This window comes from Athene cunicularia (assembly GCF_003259725.1).
Source record: "Athene cunicularia isolate RWA chromosome 21 unlocalized genomic scaffold, athCun1 chr21_part1, whole genome shotgun sequence".
NCBI lineage: Eukaryota > Metazoa > Chordata > Aves > Strigiformes > Strigidae > Athene > Athene cunicularia.
In genome coordinates this window covers 3,403,607-3,424,743 of record NW_020799127.1, presented here as the reverse complement: position 1 = coordinate 3,424,743, position 21,137 = coordinate 3,403,607, and the positions used below count along the sequence as shown (strand labels likewise).

The 21,137-nt window shown below is 48.3% G+C and overlaps 1 protein-coding gene across 3 annotated transcripts in view; it reads left to right on the top strand.

Annotated features, from left to right (window-relative positions):
• The first annotated feature begins 217 nt into the window (after positions 1-217).
• Positions 218-21,137, top strand: part of DISP3 (dispatched RND transporter family member 3) — a 42,023-nt gene continuing 21,103 nt past the window's right edge. The window contains exons 1-2 of one of the 3 annotated variants that reach the window (XM_026862641.1): positions 218-396; positions 19,604-20,540. In XM_026862641.1, coding sequence (XP_026718442.1) covers positions 283-396; positions 19,604-20,540 — 1,051 coding nt within the window. In that variant the 5' untranslated portion in view covers positions 218-282. Of the gene's footprint in view, positions 397-12,010; positions 12,179-19,603; positions 20,541-21,137 lie in introns of those variants that run through there. The other 2 variants (XM_026862642.1, XM_026862643.1) reach the window with 2 other exon arrangements.

Here is a 21,137-nt window from a genome sequence, read left to right as displayed (position 1 = left end):
TTTTTTTTTTTTTTTTTATTTTTTTTTCTGCGAATACAACAGCTAAATCCCTCACTTGTGTATTTAACCAACTCTCCCTGGAAGCTCCGGAGAGTTCATGAATATGCACAGAGGAGAGCGTTTCCCGGGGAGGCTGCCTCTATAATAAGCTGATCGAGCTGTGCCTGCAGCAGAGCTGTTCTCCTGGGGGAAAAGTTGGGCGCCAGAACTGAGCAGCTTTGTGTCCCCGACTTCACGGAGGGCTGGCCTGCTTCCCTGGGGAGGAGGAGAGTCAGCAGAGCCATGCTTGGGGATGTTAGCTGCTCCAGCCAGGCAGGATCCTCATCTCTGACAGCAGCTGGTGTCAGATCTTTATCTAGAAGATGTAAAGAGAATCATGTACCTGGCACGTTTAAGGTAACCTTCCTGTTTTATACTGCCTTATGTAGAAACTGACTTTTCTTGCCTAAAAACCCTGGCTGGCTTAGTAAGGGCATGACTTTGCTTAGCAGCAGTCCCAGTTGCAGCCCAGTCCTGGGCCCTTTACCATTCCAGGTGGTCTCCAAAGACAAGCCAGAAAAGCAGCCTGTGTCCTGGGGAAAATGGACTCTTCCGTGTTCTTTCCTCTTTGGTGATGTGGTGACCAAACCTAAGGAGTGGGGCTGGTTGCCACTGCCCAGGTGTTTGAAAGCACTCGAGAAGGGTGGGAGCTGAGTATAACTGAAAACCTCTGGGACAGAGGGAGTCAGATGCAAGTGGCAGGTCCCTCAGGCATGTGTAGGACCTTGCATCTTCCTTGCTGCTGCATCCTGTGTCGCTTGCACTTTTGGTTTGTACACAGGCACAGCAGCGTGCTGGTTAGCAACCTTAGCATAGGCAGTTTTTAGGATAGTATTTTGACAGCTGTGCTGAGTCTGTTAGGATTTAATGTAGTATGCAAGCGAATAAGTTCCTTTAAAACAAAGCCAGTGCATGCCCTCTTCTGCGGCTGCAAGACATGACTCAAGTTAAGTGGGATGAGGAGCACTTTTATAATTCAAATGACTTTTTGCTCACAAAGCCACATGCAGATGCACATTAAATCTGCTACCCTAAAAGCTCAATTTTTAAAAACAGTTTTCCCATGAAAATTTGGGTGAGCTTTTGACACTAGCTTTCTATTCTCACTAGTAAAACTTTGCTCAGGGACACTATTTTTCCCTCTTCCTCCCCAACAACCTTGTGAAATGTTGATAAAGATATTATCCACAGCATCAGCTTCCTTTGATTGCTCTTTTAGGCTGTGTGTCTAGATGGAAACCTAGCAACACAATAACTGTATTGAAGGGAGATGTTTCAATAGCTATACTTCTTTTATCACACTGGATACATCTTCAGAGGTTAGACTCATCAAGCCAGTCTCTTTACCCCTTTGGAGCCTTATGGTTTGATTCCCTAAGCCTGGAATAAAACAGACTCAAGCTAGTGAAAAAGACAACAAAGATGGAATGGAAGTGCTTATTACGATAAAAGATCCATTCCTCCTTTCTTCTTGCTGCCCCTGTGAATACCTGCTGTATTCCCAGGGGGAAAATACTCCACTACGGAGGGAAGATGCTTGTCTGATAGAAAAATGATTCAAGGGGAAACTAGCCATCAACATTTGTGACCGTTTCACCTAGACACACACGGGGGAAAGCTAAGGGACAAATGGCCCAGAGCAATATGTAACAGTATAATATGTGAGAACCAGACTGGCATTTGGCGAGTAACATCAGCATCGTTCCAATCACCTACTGTGATGAAGATTGTGATTCAGTTTCTGCAACGTACAGAGCCAAATTCATCCTCAGGGGTGAAAAAAAAAACCCCCTAACCAGACCACCACCTGAAGTCACTGACACCCTATCAAGATTTATCTGACTAGCTATATTATAGTGTTCTCAGCTCATTGTACATACTGTCTCTTTACAGCAGTGGAGAAAGGCACTTATAGGGAGTCACAGTGACAATATCTGACTGGCTCTGTGTAATTTGGGGGCACAGAAATGAGGGATTTCACACTGCTGAAATGTCTGTTATCAGGTGTTTGGGGAGAATGCTTTTGAAAGGTGCTAAAAATTCTCTCAATACCTAGAATGTCCTTGGCCATGCCTCCCAAGATATTGTACTTTTTCAGCATTAATGAATGAAACATCACAAATGCCTTTGTCACACCAGTAGAAAAAGTGGTCAAGTTACAGGAGAACTTTGACCGCTTCTGTATCTGTGATTTCTGGGCCATCAATGAGAAATGTTTTTAACAAGCTGTGTTGTGCAGGAGTTTATGGGGGTAGCTGTGATCTGTGTGTATGTATATGTAACTATAGCATGAGAGTGATAGGATGTGTGCATTTCAGTATGGCACTGGGGGAGGGTATGAATATGGTGTTAACATTTTGCATCCAGAAAACCCCAGCACATCTGAAATCCTCTTGTGATGCCAGTGCTCTGAGATAAGTGCTGCTTATACAAAGACTTGCCTGTTGGGTACAAGTGTTTAATAAGTAAGCTTGACTGAAACTGGAGAGGGATAGGAGTTCATACCCTGACGGCATATGGAAAATCTGGATAAGCTGTGATTTTTATTTCTGGAATTTGAACAGGTCCTCCTGTGAGTCCCAGGGTCTCTGGGTGATGCTGCCATCATTTCCGTGCATGCCAACATGCAGTAAATCCTGGCAAGGCTCTCTTTAGCACGAAGCATTTAGCATACAGTTGGTTTAATCCTCTAATCTTATGAAGCACTAACATAAATGAGAACTGAACAGATTAATTCATTCTAAAAAATCAAACCCTCTATATTTCTCAATGTAGAGCACAAGGTTTTGCCTTTTACTTACCTGATTGTTTTTTGTGGGTTTTTTTTTTATCCATTGTTTGTTTTAAAGTATTGGACTATAGATTTGGGCTCAGTGATGAAGGTACTTGGTAATCGGCTCTCTTGTGATGTGAGTTTATTTGCTGTTTAAGTAGCCTCAGGGGATTTCGGGATCAGAGCCAGTAATGTGGTCAGGGAGGCTTGGCTACTGGAAGTTGCAAGGTTGGCAGAGGAAGGAGTTGCTGGTAAGTGTGGGTACTTGTAACCTCCTTGGTGACAAGCAGTCCTGTTTACTTTTTGTTCCTTTTGTGCCAGTCAAGAGGACTGGAATATGTGCTTTGCCTTCTTTCCACAAACCTCCCTGTTTCTCTCTATATAGAGAGATAAAACGGTCCTCACGAGGTGCTTGTGCAAGCTGCCATTCAGCTCTGTGAATGTGTGGCCAGGGGCAGGGGAATGTGTTTCCAGACCTTGTGATGAAGTTGAACAATGAAATATTAGTTTCTAGCACTCCGTTATGTCTCCCTTGTGATACTACAGAACAGGCTATCTCTTTAAATGATTGATTTCACACAGATTTACTTGAGTTCATTCATCTTGATGCAGCTTTACCAGGGTGAATTTTCTCTGAGGTCTGGCCTTACTGATGTCTTTTCTAAGGGCTGGATCCTGCCTCCTTTCCCCTTGCGGAGGAGTACCTTATTTCACGAATAGCTCTGCTGCATTCAGTGAGACTGTTTAAAGAGCTAGGTGCTGTGATGCCTGTGACTCAGACTAATGCAAGTCAATTTAAAGGACAGATTAAGCGCAGTGTGAGTATGGATTGCAGTGTCTGGTCCTTAATGAATAATTCAGGAGCATGGAGGAGACAATGTAAGAGTTAAGTGCTTAATCCAGCTCTAGGTGAAGTCAGCAAGAGACTTTCCATTGACCCCAGTTTAGAATATGTTTCAGCACGGGTTTAACTGTGAGTTTGTAAATTGTCCCATTGATGGCAGTGTGCTTCAGGCATGAGCTACAACTACTATCTAAATTAGCACCCAGTAGAGTATTATTTATGACCCTCTTGCCTGTCATACTGTCATCAGCTGTCCTCTGCAGCACCAGGAGAGAAGTTTCCTGAGGGCTCAGCACTGCTATTGAGTCATGTTTTTATAGTATTGAAAAATAAAAGATTAGTAACTGGAGTGTCACACCGTTAACGGGAGAAAATACAGGCACAAAGTTTGGCAAAACAAACTTCAAAGGTTTAATTTTGGTTGCTTAGAGCTGGGGATGTTGCTCTCCTTTTGCAAGAACAAGGCACTTGCATGTCATACGGATTTCACCAGAATTGGACACTCAGCACTTCACAGCTCAGGAGTCCACTTGTCCATTCCTGCCAGCAGCTGGGTGATCCGCCTTCACGGGGGTGACTTGAACCCCCAGGCACTGGAACTGCTCCTGGGAGACCCGTTGTGGTGGGGATGGCAGAACATCTGTCTTCTGCTGATGGGAAGCAGAGGATGCTCTGCAACCACAGCTCTTGTTTTATGCTGTGGGTCTGCAGGAACTGTGGGAATCATGTCCTTCCAGCTGTCCCAAAGGGGTTTGCTTTCCCATAAAGGTACATACAGTTCAGTGCCAGTCATAAGCAGTGCTGATTATTTGATGATAGCAGCATCATTGACTTGGAGGGGCAGAGCATCTCCTCTTCCTTGTTGTAACTCTGGAAGTATAAAGCTTCCAGTGAAACCTGTGCCCTTGCTCTCCACCAGCAGATCCTGGCAGTGCAGGAGGCTTTGCCCGTTCGTGCCCGTCGCAGAGCAGGGCACCCCAGACATAGGCTATCTCCTGCACTGAAACGAGGCTTTACAGATACCTGTCCCCTTTTTTCCTGTTTTGGGTTATCTCTGCTTGCTGGGAGAGGTTTGGGGTACAAGGCTGGGATACTTTTCCTGCCATCTGCCTTAAGGCAGCAGGCTTGAAACTTGGCACAGTTAATTCCTGATCTTTGCCAAGCTCTGTTAATAGAGAACAACTCCTCCTGAATAGAAGGCAGTTCATGGTACATAAATAGTGCAGAAGGGGGAGAGGCCAATGTCTTTGCAGGGGGTGAAAGACATACTGGCAGTTGTCTGGTTCTTAAACTGCTTCTGGCCTTGACTCTCTGCTCTTTTATGGAGTGGAGTCAGAGGTGAGAATCATTTTTCTGCCTGGACTTCAGAGTGTGGATGTTGTTGCTTCTGGGGCCTGGTTCCACAGCTGCGATCTCGCTCTGTGTAAATGCGGTCACGTCAGTGAAGTCACATTGGATTTGCTACTGGGAACATGAGCCCGGGATGTACCTGCTAAGATGGATGAGATTGTATGGGCTTCAGGGCATCCTGTCTGATGTTGCCGCAGATATGCTTCCCACCTTACTTTTGCATAGCAGAAATTTCTTTGACTTAAACAGAGTAGGGTTCTGGGAGATCTCTAGTCTGAACTCAGCTGTCTGATGTTAGGCTAGCAAGTCGCAGAGTCTCTGTTTCTTCATCTATATGTGGTGATATGTTTTTAATAAATAATAATGATTCCCAACATTAAACTGGCACTTTAATTTCCAGGATCATTTGGCTCGATACATTTCACAGTCCGTCTACACAAATGTGTCACAGAAGCCCTGTTTACCCTTGCCTTCCCATGTTCTTAAAGGATCTGTGTTTGCAGACCAACAGCAGAGAAGGAGATTCATGTATTAGCATCACAGGCCTCTGCAGGTATTAACTTATTCACACTTCATGATATTGAGCATGGGAGAAGCTGGAGCACATCTGGTAATCAAAGCAAGAGATAAGGAAGAGTTGAGTCCTGTTGTTGCTCTGCCACAAATCTTGTGATTTTTGAGCAGATCTGGAAAGTTGCTGTAGCAAAGATGACTCTCTGGTTTGGATGCCTCCATTTCTGAGCACCCAGTTTGTGTCACTGCTAACTGGAGTTGTAGGTACCACTGCTGCTCCCCAAATGGCAACTAAAACTTAATGTTGGTTGTAACTTGCCTGGTCTTCTTAGCTTCTGTTAAAGTTGGCAAAAGTAATGGCTGAATTCCAGCAGAGCTGGAGCTAGACTGTGGAACCTTCTTTAATTCATTTGTAAACTTGCATATAATCCGACCTATTTCCCTAGAGGAATAAGGGAATTGGATCTGATAGGTGTTTGCAAAGGGTTTATGCAGTCTCTGATAGAAGCTGATATGATGCACACATGCAAAGTGCTCTTTGCTCCTAGGGGGATGAGCTATGTGTTGACTTGTTTCTTGGCTCTGTTTTACACCCAGGAGCTGAGAATGAATTGCTTTTGAGTGCTGTATTAAGGTCTGTGGAGACAATTTGGAAAAAAACAAAACAATACCTAATCCCTTCTACTGCTTGGGGTACTGCTGAACATGCAGCACACTTGATTCTCTGAATCAAATAATTTGTCTTTTTGTTTTTCCTTTTAACAAGTCAGATGAATTCCTGAAGACGATGAGGCTGCAAACTTGGATTTGAACTAGAGCCCAACAGAGGATTTTAAACGTGCCTGAGAAAAGCCCAAAGCAACCCTGGTTCCTGCTTGTAAATCAAACCTGGCCAAATCTGTCTGTTGTCTTATTTCCTCTGCCACCTCCTTCCCTCCACTTTCCCCCCTGCACACCCTCCCACTTGCTCTCCAGCCAACAACTCATGCGCCGAGTTTAATCTCCAAGGCAATTTTTATGGCTGAGTTGAAATGGGAAGGTGGATGGGCCCACAAGAGCATGAAAGTGACTCAATAAAACAGTGGGCTTCATTTAAACTGAGGGCCGTCAGTCTGGACAATATAGACAACAGCTTGTTTTGAAAGCTAAATCTATTTTGCTGGAAAGCTTGGGCTTGTTCTTGAACCATGCAGAAAGCTGCTCCTTCTGGTGCTTCCTGCCAACAGTTGCAGCTTCCAAACTCCAGGCATTGAGCTGTGGCTCTTCAGAACCCGTTGAGCACTTGTCAGTGCCCTGGTCTCACCTGAGCATCAAATCTATGGACGTGCTTTTAAATAGAGTGTCTCGGAATCTGATGTAAATGCTTCGAGCCTTTTTTTTTTTTTTTTTTTCCCATGTCCAAACTGAATTTTGCTCTTTCTCCCAATCCTAACCCTTACATCTCAGCTCGGTCACTTCACATGGGGGTCTTTGAGACAGGCAGCGAGTGGGCAACTGAGCTGTGGTCTTTTGTGTTGTTCGGTCCATTTCACTTTTGTCACAGATGTCAATATACTTGTGCACAGAGCATGGTAGAAACACTGCAGCATCATAGAGAGCTATAAAACACCAGCCTATGACAACTGGAAACAAGATATATCAGCAGGTAAATGTTTCATCCCCTGTGGCACTGCTTAAGCTGAAGAAAAGAAGCTTCATTCCTGTAAATCTGCTACATGGAACCAATTCCTTGGTGAAAGTTACCTCACACTGACTGCAGAGTTCATAGCACAGGTTTCTGTGTGAGTGATACAGTAAAGCATTTGACCTTATTTAGATTCCAGTAACAGAAAGCTATACTGTAAGTAGCAGTGACAAATTCAGTTGAGACTGTGATGACATTTCCTTTACAAACCTCTTGCTGTTTCTTGTATTTCTCCTGTATTTCTGATGTGTTGTGGGGGAGATCATTCCTTCTGGATCCAAATCTTGGCACACATGCGGCTAAATTCATTCCTGCGTGTGCAGCACCTGCCTACGTGCCCATCTCTTCAGTTATGTTGCGGATCCCGGTACTGTTTGCATTTCTATTCCTCTGGCTGATTGGGGGAGTGCCTGCAGGGACTTTGCTCCCTTACTCAGCCAGCTGGGCCTGATTTCCAGAGGGCCAGACACAGTTCCACTTCAGCACAGGGCAGTGGAGTGAGTCCCTCTGAAAATCAGTTTACGAGTGTCTGTGCAGGAATAGCCTGTGTTTGCTTGTGGAGGGGGATCCCAGGAGGCTTTGGGACAAGGCATGTTGTGAAAGGATGGAACATGGGGTCTCAGACTGCAGAACATGAGAGCAGTTGAGAAGCACGTGATGTGAGCTGCCCCAGGAGAGCAGAGCCACAAATGTTTCCTTTGCTTTTGTGTCCTGCAGTTAACACAAGCAGCACCTCAGCCTGCGAGTGCCTGGCTAAGTGTGGGATGCAATATGGAACCAGGAACAATTGCCTGAAATGCTCTGACCCTTGGCCAGATGGCAGTCCCTTGGTATCCTTGGGGTTGGATGATGGTCATTCATGAGCTCCTGAGCTCCTGCCGCTCACATGGCTGTTAGTCTCTGAATCTTTGGTAGCAGGGGAACAGGGACAAGGGTGGTGTCTGCCTCCTCCTGAGCTGCTCTTGTGCTAGGCTTAGATCATGCTTCTCCAGGCCTGTGCTGGGAGGGAGAAGGGGCACCACTGCTGGCTCAGCTCAGTCCTGGTGGCCTCTGTATCCGATAGACATGGCTTCACTGCCGCTTCTGGGAGCTGCTGCCAGCAATGTTTCCCTCCCTTGCACAGGGACTAACAGGAACCAGCTCTTAGTGTCTCCTGCCTGTATTAGATGAACTATCCTGGATTCTCCCTGAGATTAATGTGGCATTAAAGCCCGTTTGCTTATTCCGAGACCCTGCCCCCTCCTCTGCTAATGGTCTGCAGGACTGTGCTCACTGAGCTGTGGTAACATTTAATGTGAGTTTCTGCATGGTTGGTGCAGCTGGCAGTAAGCTTTAAGTCCTTGTACTGGCAGGGGATCTGCTGACGTGCTGTTCAGGCATTGAGGCATCTTGTCTTGTCTCCACATCCTCCCCTTCCCCTCAGGAAGTTTTCCTTCTGTTCTGAAAAACCTTGTGTACACCCAGGTCCTGCTCTGGAGCAGTCAGCTGTGGCAGTAGAGCCTCTGGGCTTTACACCTCTGCTTCCAGATTTCTCACTGATCCTGGGAAGATGAAAAAGCAGTGTTAATTAATCGAACTCCAGAAACACCAGGTTTTCATGGGAGGAGAGCAGCTAGCTGCATATGTTTCAGAGGGAGAAGTGTGGGAGGTAAGAAAGACATACCTGCTCAGATCCCACTTTATAGACTGCTGAGAGCCAGCTAGCTACAAGCTACTTTGTGAGTCCCTCCTGATCCAGTAGTAAGTTTTCCATGGGTGACAGTAGAGCGTGGTTTGCTGCAGTTATTCCCACTCAGCTGTAATGACTTGTCAGGATGAATTCTCCACAAAATTCAGGCCCTCATGTTCTCAGAAATAAGAGGCCATGTCTATACCACAGATCAGCTCAGCTTGGAGCTGGGGTGGTGTATGAATGACCTTGGGTATGTCTTCTGCTCCCTCATTTGTGAGGACTACAGCATCTGCCATTCCTCTTTCATGCTGGTATGTGGAAAGCCCTGCTGAAGACCTAAATATGCCTGAAATGCTGTGGGAACTGTGTCCCCACCACAGATTGCAGTCCTTACAGCCTTCCTGTTGTGAATCTGGCATTTTCTGATGTCAGTAAATTATAGCAGCAAAAAGGCAAGACTGTTGGATCCATCTGAGTGAGGCTAGGTAGCATCTGGAGTGAGACACTCTGGCCCATATGACTCCAACACATGTGGAAATGGAACTTTCTACCTGCACCTCCTTTTCCTGGAAGATGAGAGAATGATGAGCAGAGCTGGCTGAATGCAGACACTTCAGGTGAAGGGGAGTACTTGCAACATTTTCTTTTAACCTTAATTGTACTTTTTATGTTGGAGTGGCAAGAAGTGGAGATGAAATAGCTGCCTGTGCTGTGCCTGGCAAGAAGGGCGGTCAGCACAGGTTGGCATTCCTGTGTTACCCTTCACATTGCTGCCAGAGAACCACATCCAGCAAAGTTCCCTCAGCACAAACTGCTGCTTAGGCTGCTGGCGAGAAAGCGGCTCACGTGCACGGAGGGGAGGAAATTGCCTTCCTCCTTCTCAGTAATGAACTAGCAGCTTATGGGGAGACTCTGGAAAGGGGCCTTTAGGAGAGGGTGTTTTGATTAGTCCCAGAAGCACAGTGTGCACACAAGCAGGCTATTGCTGGGGAGCTGCAGATGGAGGAGAGTGCACAGCCAGCCCTTGTCTTCATACTTCCTCCTGCTGCAAGGAGCAGGTGTGGGGAGCAGGGTCAGAGCTGGGAATCATGCAGCTGAGCATAGAGTGGTGACGTAAACTGGGGAGCTTGAGCACGGGGGGGTGAGGAATGATAAATGCCTGGCAGGCACTGACAGCAGGACTTGGCTTTCCTTTTCAGGTTGACAGTGGTGTGGGAAGCTCGAGTTTATAAAAGAGCAGCACACAGGCTTTGGGGATGGCAGATTATTCCAGGGTCTTGGGAACTGGAGAATGCTCTCTGTGGTCTGAGATTCCTTCCTGGAATGAGTGACACTTCTTGGGATAATAATACAAGGCCCTGGTTTGTGGCAACCATCTGTATTTAATGATCTGTAAAGTCTTTGCTATGAACACAGGTGCTCGGGGTAGACACTGGAGTGTGGAAATCCACACACCTTTAACAAGCTTGTTATCTTGGGCCCCTGGTAGGTGGGATCCAGGGTGCTTTTGAAGTCTGTCAAGGCACCCAAAGGCTGATCCAGAAGTCAACCCTTTACTTAGCAACAGCAAGTGGCTGGGGCTCAGACAAAATCTGAGTAATTTTTGTAACGGTTAGGTAAGTCATTTCTGAAGCATATCAGAGTCTCAGCTTGCTTGGTGTCTGTGCGCAGAAACCTGTAAGTGCCACATGCCTGAGTGACAGCAGGGCCTTATCATTAACACAAGCAAGTAACTCAAGTGGTGAACATGGCACGAGGATGCAAGGCATGTTTCGTGAGATTATAACCAAGAAGCTGTCTTCTAACACCTACAATCGTTAGTTACAATAACCAGGGGCAAATTGTTTTATCAGAAATGAATTTTATTTTTTTTTTTTGGCAATTACATGCATGTAAGCAAAGTTCTTATGTAGCTTTACCTCTACAGCGATTCTGGGATGGCAGGGCACTGATCATACATGGTTTGTCAACAAATCCTGGTGACCATTCTATGTGAAAAAGGCCAGTTTCTGTACTTTAAAGCAAGTACTCGGGGGCAGTTTACTGGGTCCTTTTGGATTTTTTAAAAATCTGTCAGGATACAGATTATTCTGGGAGTTGCTTAAGAAGTAACCCCCTCATGGCTGGTACCTGCTGGAGCTGTGGTGGGGCTGCCTCAGTTTCCCAAACTAGTGCCATGAAGGTCTCCCCCTGATCCAAGGCTGCAGGATCACTCTTTTTCTTAATTAAGGAAACATTTAGGAAAATTGTGGTGTTAAAATAGGGAACTTGAATGGCTGAGCTAGTTCTTATTTGCAGGCATCTTACTCCTAGCAAAGCACAGCATTGCTGCTGTTGCACTCCTTTTTGATTTTTGCTGCACATCTTTGTGTAGATCATAGCTAAGGTTAACTAGTTCTCCTGTCCATTTTCTTTGTGGTCTGTTCTTTGTGCAGGTAGTGGCTTCTCACATAGCAAAGCAAATGCCTTTTAAACCAGTCTTTCTCACTTTTCCCCATATACTGATTTTGCAGTCCCTTTCTCCAGCCTGTTCCTTGTCCACATGGCCAGGTTAGAGGTAAAGAGAGGTGAGGAAACTGCTGGTCCTTGCACTGTCTGGCACTGTTAAACCTTTCTGAGGTGTCCCAGGTACTGTCATACATCTCACTGGTTAGCATAGATTGTGTGAAATTGGCTCTTCTTGTGGAGGTTAGATGTCCCTCGACAGCATAGAGATTATGTTGCACAACGATGGTTACACTTGATGTTACAGCTCAAATTATGCTCGCAGAACAAAGCAGAGTTCGCAGTTTGTTGCACGCAGCCCCCATCTGTGCTGTTCTGTGCACTCTAAGAAATTAGGTATGTTGTGTGTCAAGCAAGGCACCCAAAAGAAGTGTCTGGTTTTTTTTTCCTTCCGATCTCCTGAGCTCCAGCATCTGTCAGATGCGGACTACACCACCCCCTTCTTCTCAGAGATGCTAGGAGAAGATTCAGTTCAGTCCTGTTTGTTCAGCCCTCAGACTCTGTCGTGACAGGCAGTGTTGAAAAGCTCATGAGGAAATTAATAATTCTGCCTCTGAGCCAGGCATGAGCAGCGTGCAAGAAATGAGGCGTGAGACCACATGCTGAACAATGAGGAGAGAACAAGGTAGCAAATAGCTACTGGGTTCGGGGAACATCATCCATCGCGTGCACTGGTGGGGGCCAGAGTCTCTGCCTTTGGACACAGGGCTTGGAAGAAAAACTGCACTGCAAAGCATTTACAGAAGGGGGGCAAATTAAGGATGCTGTGTCAGCCCTGAATTTGGCATTTCCTGACTGGTGAGTGCTTGACTTTGCAGCTAATCTTTCCACACTGTTTTTGGCATGCAGTTATGAGTAGATCTAATCAGTGCTTGTCAGACCTGGAAAGCAGGCAGCTGCAGGCTGGAGACCCTCAGTGTTGTAGGCTGAGAGTGCTGCAACCAGCCTTTGTCCATTCTGAAAGCAGGTCGAGAGATCGTAGAATCATTCAGGTTGGAAAAGCCCTTTAAGATCATCCAGTCTGACTGGCTCCTTCCATTTCCATTCGCTCTTGTTTTAGCCAGGGTGTGAAAGTGCCTGTAAGGGGACAGGAGGGTAGGACAGTCAGCAGTGAAAGAGGACTCCTCAGTTAGGAGAGAGAGTGCATGCATGTACTGGATTTTGTAAAGTTTGGGAGATCAGACAGTCCTCCATCCTGTATACAAGCCCTATCTATCGACTTGCAAGTGGAATTGCAGATGATAGAGCTTTAAATACTATTTTTTTAAAAAAATCATTTTGTTGAACTTTTTTCCCAGCAAACATATATTTACATCATTGCGCTGCAATTCAACAGCACTGTACTGCTGGAGCACTTTGATGTTATTCTGATCTGCAAAGTGCCTGGGGTCTGGTGATGTTTTTGTGCATCTTACCGAAGGATTTAAAGCAAGTGGGAATGGAAATGCAAAGGGTCCAGAAAGAAAATAGGTTAAAACCTTGTTGATGCATTGTGCTGTACAGTTGGAAGAGTAAATCTGCTTGATTAATAATGGTGGAGCCAGCCTAGCCAGCAGTTTAAACCAGTACCTTTAAGCAGCATGTGCATCTCTGGCTGGTATTCCACTGAAATAGTTCTGGGTTGTATCCTCAGGCACAGATTCTGGTCAATGGCTAAATTAAGCGAGTGTTTCCAGAAGTATTTCGGGAGATTCAGGGTCAGATGCCCAGTCTGAGGTGCCCTGGGCGTGCTTTGCATTTCCAGGAGTGCAACACCTCTGAAAGTCAGACCTCCAATTAGGGGCCCAGAAATTGCATCTAATTCCTCCTTGCTGTTTTATTTTTCCCACTCATGGAAGGTAGTCTGCACTGGTGAAGAGCAACACACAGCTTTCTCCACGCACTCAGTTACAGCTGTGTTGGTAAAGGGAGAGCAGGGACCTGAGAAAGCCTTTGTTGGTTGCTTTTTTAAAATGATGCTTCTAGACTAATCCCAGTGATTCAAATGCAGAGCAAAATTCTGGTCCTGAGCCTCGGTGTCACTGTGGAGCCCTGCTTTGGAGTGGGTGGGTATACATTAATGTTGCACTCCCGTTGTGTAACACAACCGGAGCTGTGTACAGCGTTCTTCAGCTGAACGGGGCCTGGGAGCACTGTGTCCATCCCAGCCATCAGCTGTGCATCCTTACAGAGAGGTGGCTTGTTGCAGGACCTGGATGCTCTTAGGATGATTTTGCAAGCACAAAGGCCATTTCTCTCCCTCTTTAGAGGAACTTTATATAGCTAACAAAGGGGCCTGAAGCTGCCTTTGGCAGAAACTCCAAGAGTCTTCAGTACAGATAGGACCTCAAAACTGCTAGATCTGCTCTGAAAGCTTTGCCCATGGGAGAAACGAATGTGAAGTTTAATTATTTTGTCGATAGGAATCTCCCATATTACAGAAATTGTCTTTCCCTCCCCTTTTAGCCTTGTGCTTTCTTTCCTTTTTTTCTTTCTAGCTTGCTGATGCACAAGGCTTCTTTTTTCCTGTAAGAAGGAACAACTGAGTAATTGAAATGGAACACTAGTGAGAATTTTTTAATCTGAAAGTCAGCATTAATTAGTCAGGTCGAGTGTAATTAGCTTCCTCATCTGTCACTGCCTCTCCCCAACTTGTCAATGACTTTCTTCTATCCTAGATTTCACTGAAAAAGAACTGTTACATGGGAGCTGCATGGATGTTTTTCCTGGTTGGGGTGCAAATGAGTGACAATCCCTGCAGGGCTGTTGGGGTGGATCCTGCTTACTGCAGTTGAGGGCAAAACTCTTACTGATCTTAAGATCTCTCAGGTTAGGCTTTGTCCCTTCTTTTCTGCTGTGTGTCACGCTCACAGGAGTCATAATTATTCCTACCCTGTGCTTCGTAGCCCTGCAGTGCTTTAAATGCTTAATTCATTACTCAGACTGGTAAATTGCAGCAAGACATGGAGGATGCCCAGGTTAAATTGCTGAAAAAGAGGTGCAAATAGCAAGGAGCTTAGAGGCCCGTAGTTCATCTGTGACAGTCACCCAGGGAGCAAAGGGGTGAGCCTCTTCAGCTGTGCTCTGGTAGCATTCCTGGCTGTGGTGCTGAGGGTCAGCTGCAGGTTGTCTGGTGTGCAGGGCCATGGGGGATGGCTCAGATCTGGTGTGAGATACCCTTTATCCTCTTCTGGATAGAAGTGCCTGTTGGCACTGAAAAAATAGCCTTGGCAAGGAGACCTTCCTTGTTTTCCTCCCAGTCCTGTTTCCACATTGTTGCTGTGGCTGCAAAGAGGCAAACCAGATCATCAGCTGGATCCTGGCGTTACTGGTACCTTCCATAAAGCTGTGTGTCTGTACCAACACAGGATTGGAAGATGTGAGTCTCTTCATCATGACACACCTCTCTGCTGTGATGGATTTTCTGAACTCCATCTTCGGATCAGGAAGGATCTGCATCCTGGCAGGATGCTGAAACTGCCCAGCAGTCTGAAGGCTGAATGCTAAGGGAGGAGGGTTTTTTTATGTACTGAACTACAGACTCCTCCTTCTCTTCCGCTCTTGAATCCCCCTCCTACCCTCCCTTTCCAGCTCAGTTTTCTACAAGGTCCCTCCAAGCTCAGCTGTGCTGCTGAATCAGCAGCTTGCTTGCCTCTCCCCCCTTTCCCCTTCCCCGGGTGGTTCTTGGCTGACTGAATGAGCAAGGCAGCACAGGTGAAATTGTGGATATCAGGATAGGAGGTGGGTGAGCTGAACACAAACCCTGCAGGCCCAGCTTTGCCAGAGGAATGCAGCGTCTGGGGTTTATGCAGCTGTTAGGGCAAAAGGCTTGAGATTTGTCCTCCCTTTGCAACATACTCTGTTGGCAGCTCTGCAGAGCTCTGCAGTTCTGCAACCCCGTTGTTGGAACTTCATCCGTACCGAGGTGGTGTGGGGAAGGGAAAGGCCCCCACATCTTCCCCGTGATAGGTACGCTGGGGAGACCGGCCCCTTGCTCTCTGGCTGATGTGCACAGTCTGCCTGTGCATGGCTGTGTGGGAGGCAGAGCAGGACCTGCTGCAGACCGGGCCGGTAGGCTTGAGGAGCTCTTTTTACTCAAGCACCTCTTTCAGGGCCTGTCCTTCATGGGGTGTGCGGTGACAGCCTAGGCCCTTCCCGTCACACATCTATTCCGTGCTTGTATGTTCCTGCTGGAAGGACCCAAAAGCATTGGGACAGTGGGACGGGGTCCCTGCCATGGGGCACCCCATAGTGACTGCAGCCGTGGCTCTTGCTTCTTGCTTGCAGTCAGGACCAGGGCTGTCCGTAACGTGGCATTGTAGGTTCCTGCAAGATCTGGCTTTGTGTAGCCAGGCATGCGACTCAGGGTTTACCTTTGTCTGACTTGATGGACCCTGTGCATGTAGAGCACAGAATCTAAGCCAGAAACCTTCTTTACGGGAGGTTCTGCCACCCTGGAGAGTCCTGGCTGGTTTTGAACCAGGAGGAAGCCTGTTTGCTTTAGAAGGTGCAGAGGGAAGCCCAAGAAATCCAAGTGCCTACTCCAACCAGCTGAATCAGTGCCTCTTCTCTAAAGAAACAGATCCAGAACTCCTAGAAGGTGCTTTTACCCTCTGTTCCTTCCAACCTGGAGCAGGCTAAGCTTTGTGGGGTGCCAGAAGTGAGGAAGAGCTGTGATGAGGGCTGCAGGATTAGGTCCACTGTACAGATCCTGGAATTGAAAAAGTAACTGGGCCATTCAGTGCTGGGAGTCGGTGGGTAGTACAGGAGGTGGTGGAGAGAAAGCAGGCCAGCCCCCAAATAGAATTCAAGCAGAAAAAATGCATTTCACTCCCCTTCTGGCTGATTTCAGGGTTTATCTCCCCCGCCGATTCAGTTTGCTGTGTTTTGGGTTGGATAAGCTTTCATCCTGACCCAGGCAGGATCTGACTAAGGCAGTAAAGCCAGACGAGTCCCAAGGGCAATGCTAAGTGAGCCGTGTCTGGCTTTGCAGCTGAATCATGTGGTTAACTCTCTTTTGAAGGGAGTTCAGAGCTGTGGTGGAACTAGGGCAGGATGCGCGCACGTGCATACCCCACATGCAGAGGAGGCTGTCACTGTCAGGGACAGCACAGCCCAAGTGCCTCCCCCCCTGCTCCTACCCTTCTGCCTGGACCAAATCTTGATCCTTGCCTGACTCAGTTCTCATGTGAGTACATATAATCTTGGGGCCTTTCCAGCACTTACTGTGCCAGGGTTTACACCAGTGTCAGAATTTGTACCAGTATTTAGCTGGAGGGTAGAATGCCTTGGCCTTCATACATCGTGTGTGCCTGTCTGGTATAAGGTGGGTTTTACAGTCACTGTGAGAGTGGATAAGAGAGCTAGAGAGAGATGCCTAGGTCTGATCCCTTCCTTGAGTTGAGGATTTAGCTCTTGGTTAAAAAAGATGGTATGATCCTTTTTCTGCTGGCTTATTACTATCTCAGTCTCTCTTGTTTCCCTTTCTCATCACGTGCAGGCTCTTCTGTTCAGGATTAGAATCTTTTCCTCCTTCTCTTCAGTAGCTCAGTAAATGGGAAATTATTATGACTCTTTACCTCTCTTTCTAAAGAGAGAATACATATGCTTGATCAGGTCTTGCAGTAACTCCATTCTGTTGAAGCAGAGTCCAGGCCAACAGGAGAAAGGGCAGCTGGGTGGAGTGGAGGTGACTGCATGAACACACCAACTTGCCCAGATGCTGAGTGCCAATCTGCTCTGCTAACGTGAGCTGAAGTTGTAGCTTGGCCTCTCAGAGGCAGAAGGGTGCTAGTACTTGTCAGCCCAGTGATGGATGGGAACTGTACACTGGCCCAGGGGCTTGCATGTGCTGATGATGCCTGTCTGCAAAGGCGAGCAGCATGGGGTGACCTCTGAGCTGGGGCTGGCACTCTGCTGTGTTTGGGGGGGCTGATGTGCCAGCAGGCTTTGCACACATACAAGGATGTCACTGCCCTCCACTGCTTTGTCAGCGTTGATGGCATTATGGCTACTCTGGGGAGAGTTTGGGAGTGTAGAGTGTGGGAGAGAAGACAGGACTGCAGAAAGGAGCAGCTGGGAGAGGATTTATACGTAGGTTCAGGGACTTGGGAAAGCCTCCTCCCTGTCATGACGCAAGTAAAGCTTTGTGTAAGCAACAACAGAAGAGCACATGGGTGTGCATGCCGTTGAGGTGGAGGAGACCTGCAGGCCGGTAGCTGTCTTTGGGAAGCATTGTTCATGTGCTCTTAGCTCTGACCCTGTGCCTAAGACTCAAGCAGTGATGTGTGGCTGTTCAGGGAAACTCTCAGATGCTCCCTGGCTGTTTAGGATTATGCATTCTGATTAAAGAAATCTTAATGGGGTCTAAAACCAGCTAGACTTCTCCTAAGCTTTCCAGAGACTTGAAAAGACCCCCACTTCGCTGCCTTCTTGCTAACAGTCCTACATGTGAAGGGGGAAACAACACAGCAGAATTTTAGGAGCCGCCTTCTCCTCACCCTGTTTCTTAGCCTCCTGAGAATTGGAGGTCTGGCAGAAGAGGGACTGTGGCCATCTGCCATCAGTGGTGCCCATCTGTTTTTGCACTGCGAGATGGCAGAGCAGGAGGCAGATTCAGCCCAGGCATACACGTGCGCTCCTGCACAGCTCTCCGCAGCCTGGCTGAGGTGGGTGAGCCAGCTGCCTGAGCCTAACCACAGCGAGGGGGTGGCAGAGTCCCTGCTCTCTCACTGACAGGAAGGGTGGGATGTTTTGAGACAACTATCAGTTGTAGATTAAAGCCACTGATCAGTATTCGTGCTTTCTTTGGTGTGGGCAGGAGTAGGGAGGCTGGAGCTCAGAGGTTCCCTGTTCTCCACAGGCTCTGCCACTCTGCGAGCGCTCTGCCCAGCCTGCCAGCATGGGTGCTGTCCTGACCAGAGGGAATCCCATGGGAGCTGCTGTACCTCCCGTGAACTCCCTGAGACCGAAGCCACAGGTATCACCCAGGCTGCCCAGAGGCAGGGGGGTTGCTGGGACCCTTGCTCTTCTGCACATCCCTCTTCTGCCAGGGAGCTTTTCTACCCCATTGCTTTTCCTCTCAGTCTAGGTTCAGGCAGCTCTCAGGTCTTTGGAGGACCTAGAGTTAAGGGGTGCTGGCAATTCATCTTCCTGCTGATATAAAATAGAAACACTGGTTAGGAGCAAAGTTGGCAAATTGCTTCTGGCCTGCATGTAAATTGCTTGCAGCTACCAGGGTCAAGTAACAAACTGAATCTGTCCATTCAGCCAGCAGGGGCTGCTGGCTTTGCTGCTGGGAGCTGGGAAAGGGAGTCATACTTCGAGGGTCTGGGCTTCGCTCTCAGGGACCAACACCTGGCTTGGGAGGCTGCTGCACAACACCCAGGAGGGGCACGTGGGGAGAGTCTGAGAACTTGTGTGTGCTGGCAGTGAAGGAGAGCACTGGCCAGGGAGTCTCCCTTTCTTTCCTGCCCAATTGTGGGCTCATCACGGAGAGTTTCCCCCTTACTCCACGGCGACAGTAACTGCTTTTGCTTCTGGTTGTTCCAGAGGAACTGGGAAGACCAACTCCATAAACAGTATTCTCAGGGGTGAGAGGAGAGTGGAGTTGTTCAGCCCTTCCCACGCTGGAGGTGGATAGCCCTTCAGGGACTAGGGCAGGGTCACAGCGTGTGCAGGTGCATGTATACATGTGTATCTGCCGGCGTGCGGGTGTGTGCTGCTGGTTCGGTATGTGCACACACGGGCACGCTTTGTGGGAAAGATGAACACAGCTGTAAATAGCTGGGGGAAAATCGGTTTTAAGGAGAGGGATATAGGGTCCCTTGCATTTTTCATGTGGTAGCATGGGGTCCTGGGCATGAGAACAGGTTAACTAATTAAATGTTCCTGGTGCTGCAGTCTGAGCAGTGTGCAGTGAATCCCCTGCTGTCTCTGTGCCTGATGCTCCTGGAGCCATGCAGAGCCCTCTTCTCTCAGAGCACTGAGCTCTGGGACTATAGTTTAACTTCTCCCCTCTCTAGCTCCTCTGCCAGCCAGGCTGTGGGATACCCCATGGTGAGCCTGGTCCTTCAGACCCCACGGATCTGCTACAGCCACTGAAAGGAGCCGTGCTCTGCTGCTGAGGGAGCTGGAGTGTGCCTCCCTCCCCGGCTCTGCTGCCCAGAGCTTTCGGCAACTGCTGTGCCTGGTGACACCCATTGCTGGGCCTTGCTCACTGATTTTCTCTACCCCTTTGTGCAGGCGCTGGACATGGACACAGAGGATGACCCCTTGTTACAGGATGCCTGGCTAGATGAGGAAGATGAAGAGGTAGCCTTTAGCTCCCGCAAGAGGCGAGAAGGTGCTCTGTTGTGTGGGAAAAGTCCCTGCAGAGTCAGGCCCCTGCGTGTTACGCTGCCTGTGTCTGGCTTCTGGAATATTGTTGGTTGGGTATTTACCAACCCGTACTGTGCTGGCTTCATCCTTTTCCTGGGCTGTGCCATCCCTGCTGTGCTTGCTGTTGTCATGTTCCTCCACTACCCCACCCTGGATATTGACATCTCCTACAATGCTTTTGAGATCCGTAACCACGAGTCCTCTCAGCGCTTCGATGCGCTTGCCTTGGCCCTCAAGTCTCAGTTTGGGTCATGGGGGAGGAACCGCCGGGACCTGGCTGACTTCACCTCTGAAACCCTCCAGAGGCTCATCTTTGAGCAGCTCCAGCAGCTTCACCTCAATGCTTCCCACCTCGGGGTCAGCGCGCGGGTCAAGCGCAGCACCCCCGAGGGCAGGACGAGCTTCCCCAAGCCCCGTGCCCACCTGAACCCAGGAAACAGGACTTCCCGAACTGGGAGGGGTGCCCCACGCTGGGACTACTCCAGCACTTACATCAGTGCCAACACACAGACACATGCCCACTGGCGCATCGAGCTCATTTTTCTGGCTCGGGGGGACTCTGAAAACAACATCTTCACTACTGAGCGCCTGGTAACCATCCATGAGGTCGAGCGCAAGATCATGGACCACCCTCGCTTCCGAGAGTTCTGCTGGAAGCCCCATGAGGTCTTGAAGGATCTGCCCTTGGGCTCCTACTCCTATTGCTCCCCTCCCAGCTCCCTCATGACCTACTTCTTCCCCACAGAGAGGGGAGGGAAGATTTACTATGATGGCATGGGACAAGACCTTGCTGACATCCAAGGTGAGCTGCGGGCCGTGGGCAAGGGCTGGCGTGTTTAAGCCATGCATCTCCTGCCAGCTCATGCAGTCACTGCAGCTAAGAGGGGTGACTTGCCTTGTGCAGAGAGGAAGATACTGTCATGTTGTGCCTTGAGAAATCTTTTTCTGTGCTAGGGCCCCTTTTCAACCCTTTCAGCAAAGCCCCTGCAACTCCAGTCATGGCTTAGACAGGCCCCAACAAGCAATCGGGAGGTGCAAATGAGGGGGAGTCCTCCACATTGTACAGATGCCTTCTACTGCCCATGTTCCCTGTAATCCCCCTGCATTGTACAGATGCCTTCTACTACCCGTGTTCCCTGTAAATGACTGTGGTTAACTAGATGAATGTCAGCTTTTGGACAGACAATAGGGATGAGCTTCCCTGCATGGTAGAGCAGATGAAAGAGGTCTGTGGGCTGCTCTGGAGCTTGTGAGTCACCAGCTGGAAAGGCTTCTATAAGGAGATGAATGCCCTGCCTCCTCCTCCCAGCTCCGTACCCTGTACTATGCCCCTCTAGTAGAGCAGAGGCTCTGGATGGTGAAGAAGAGGTGAATCATGAGGAGTCTGTGGGTGTGATGT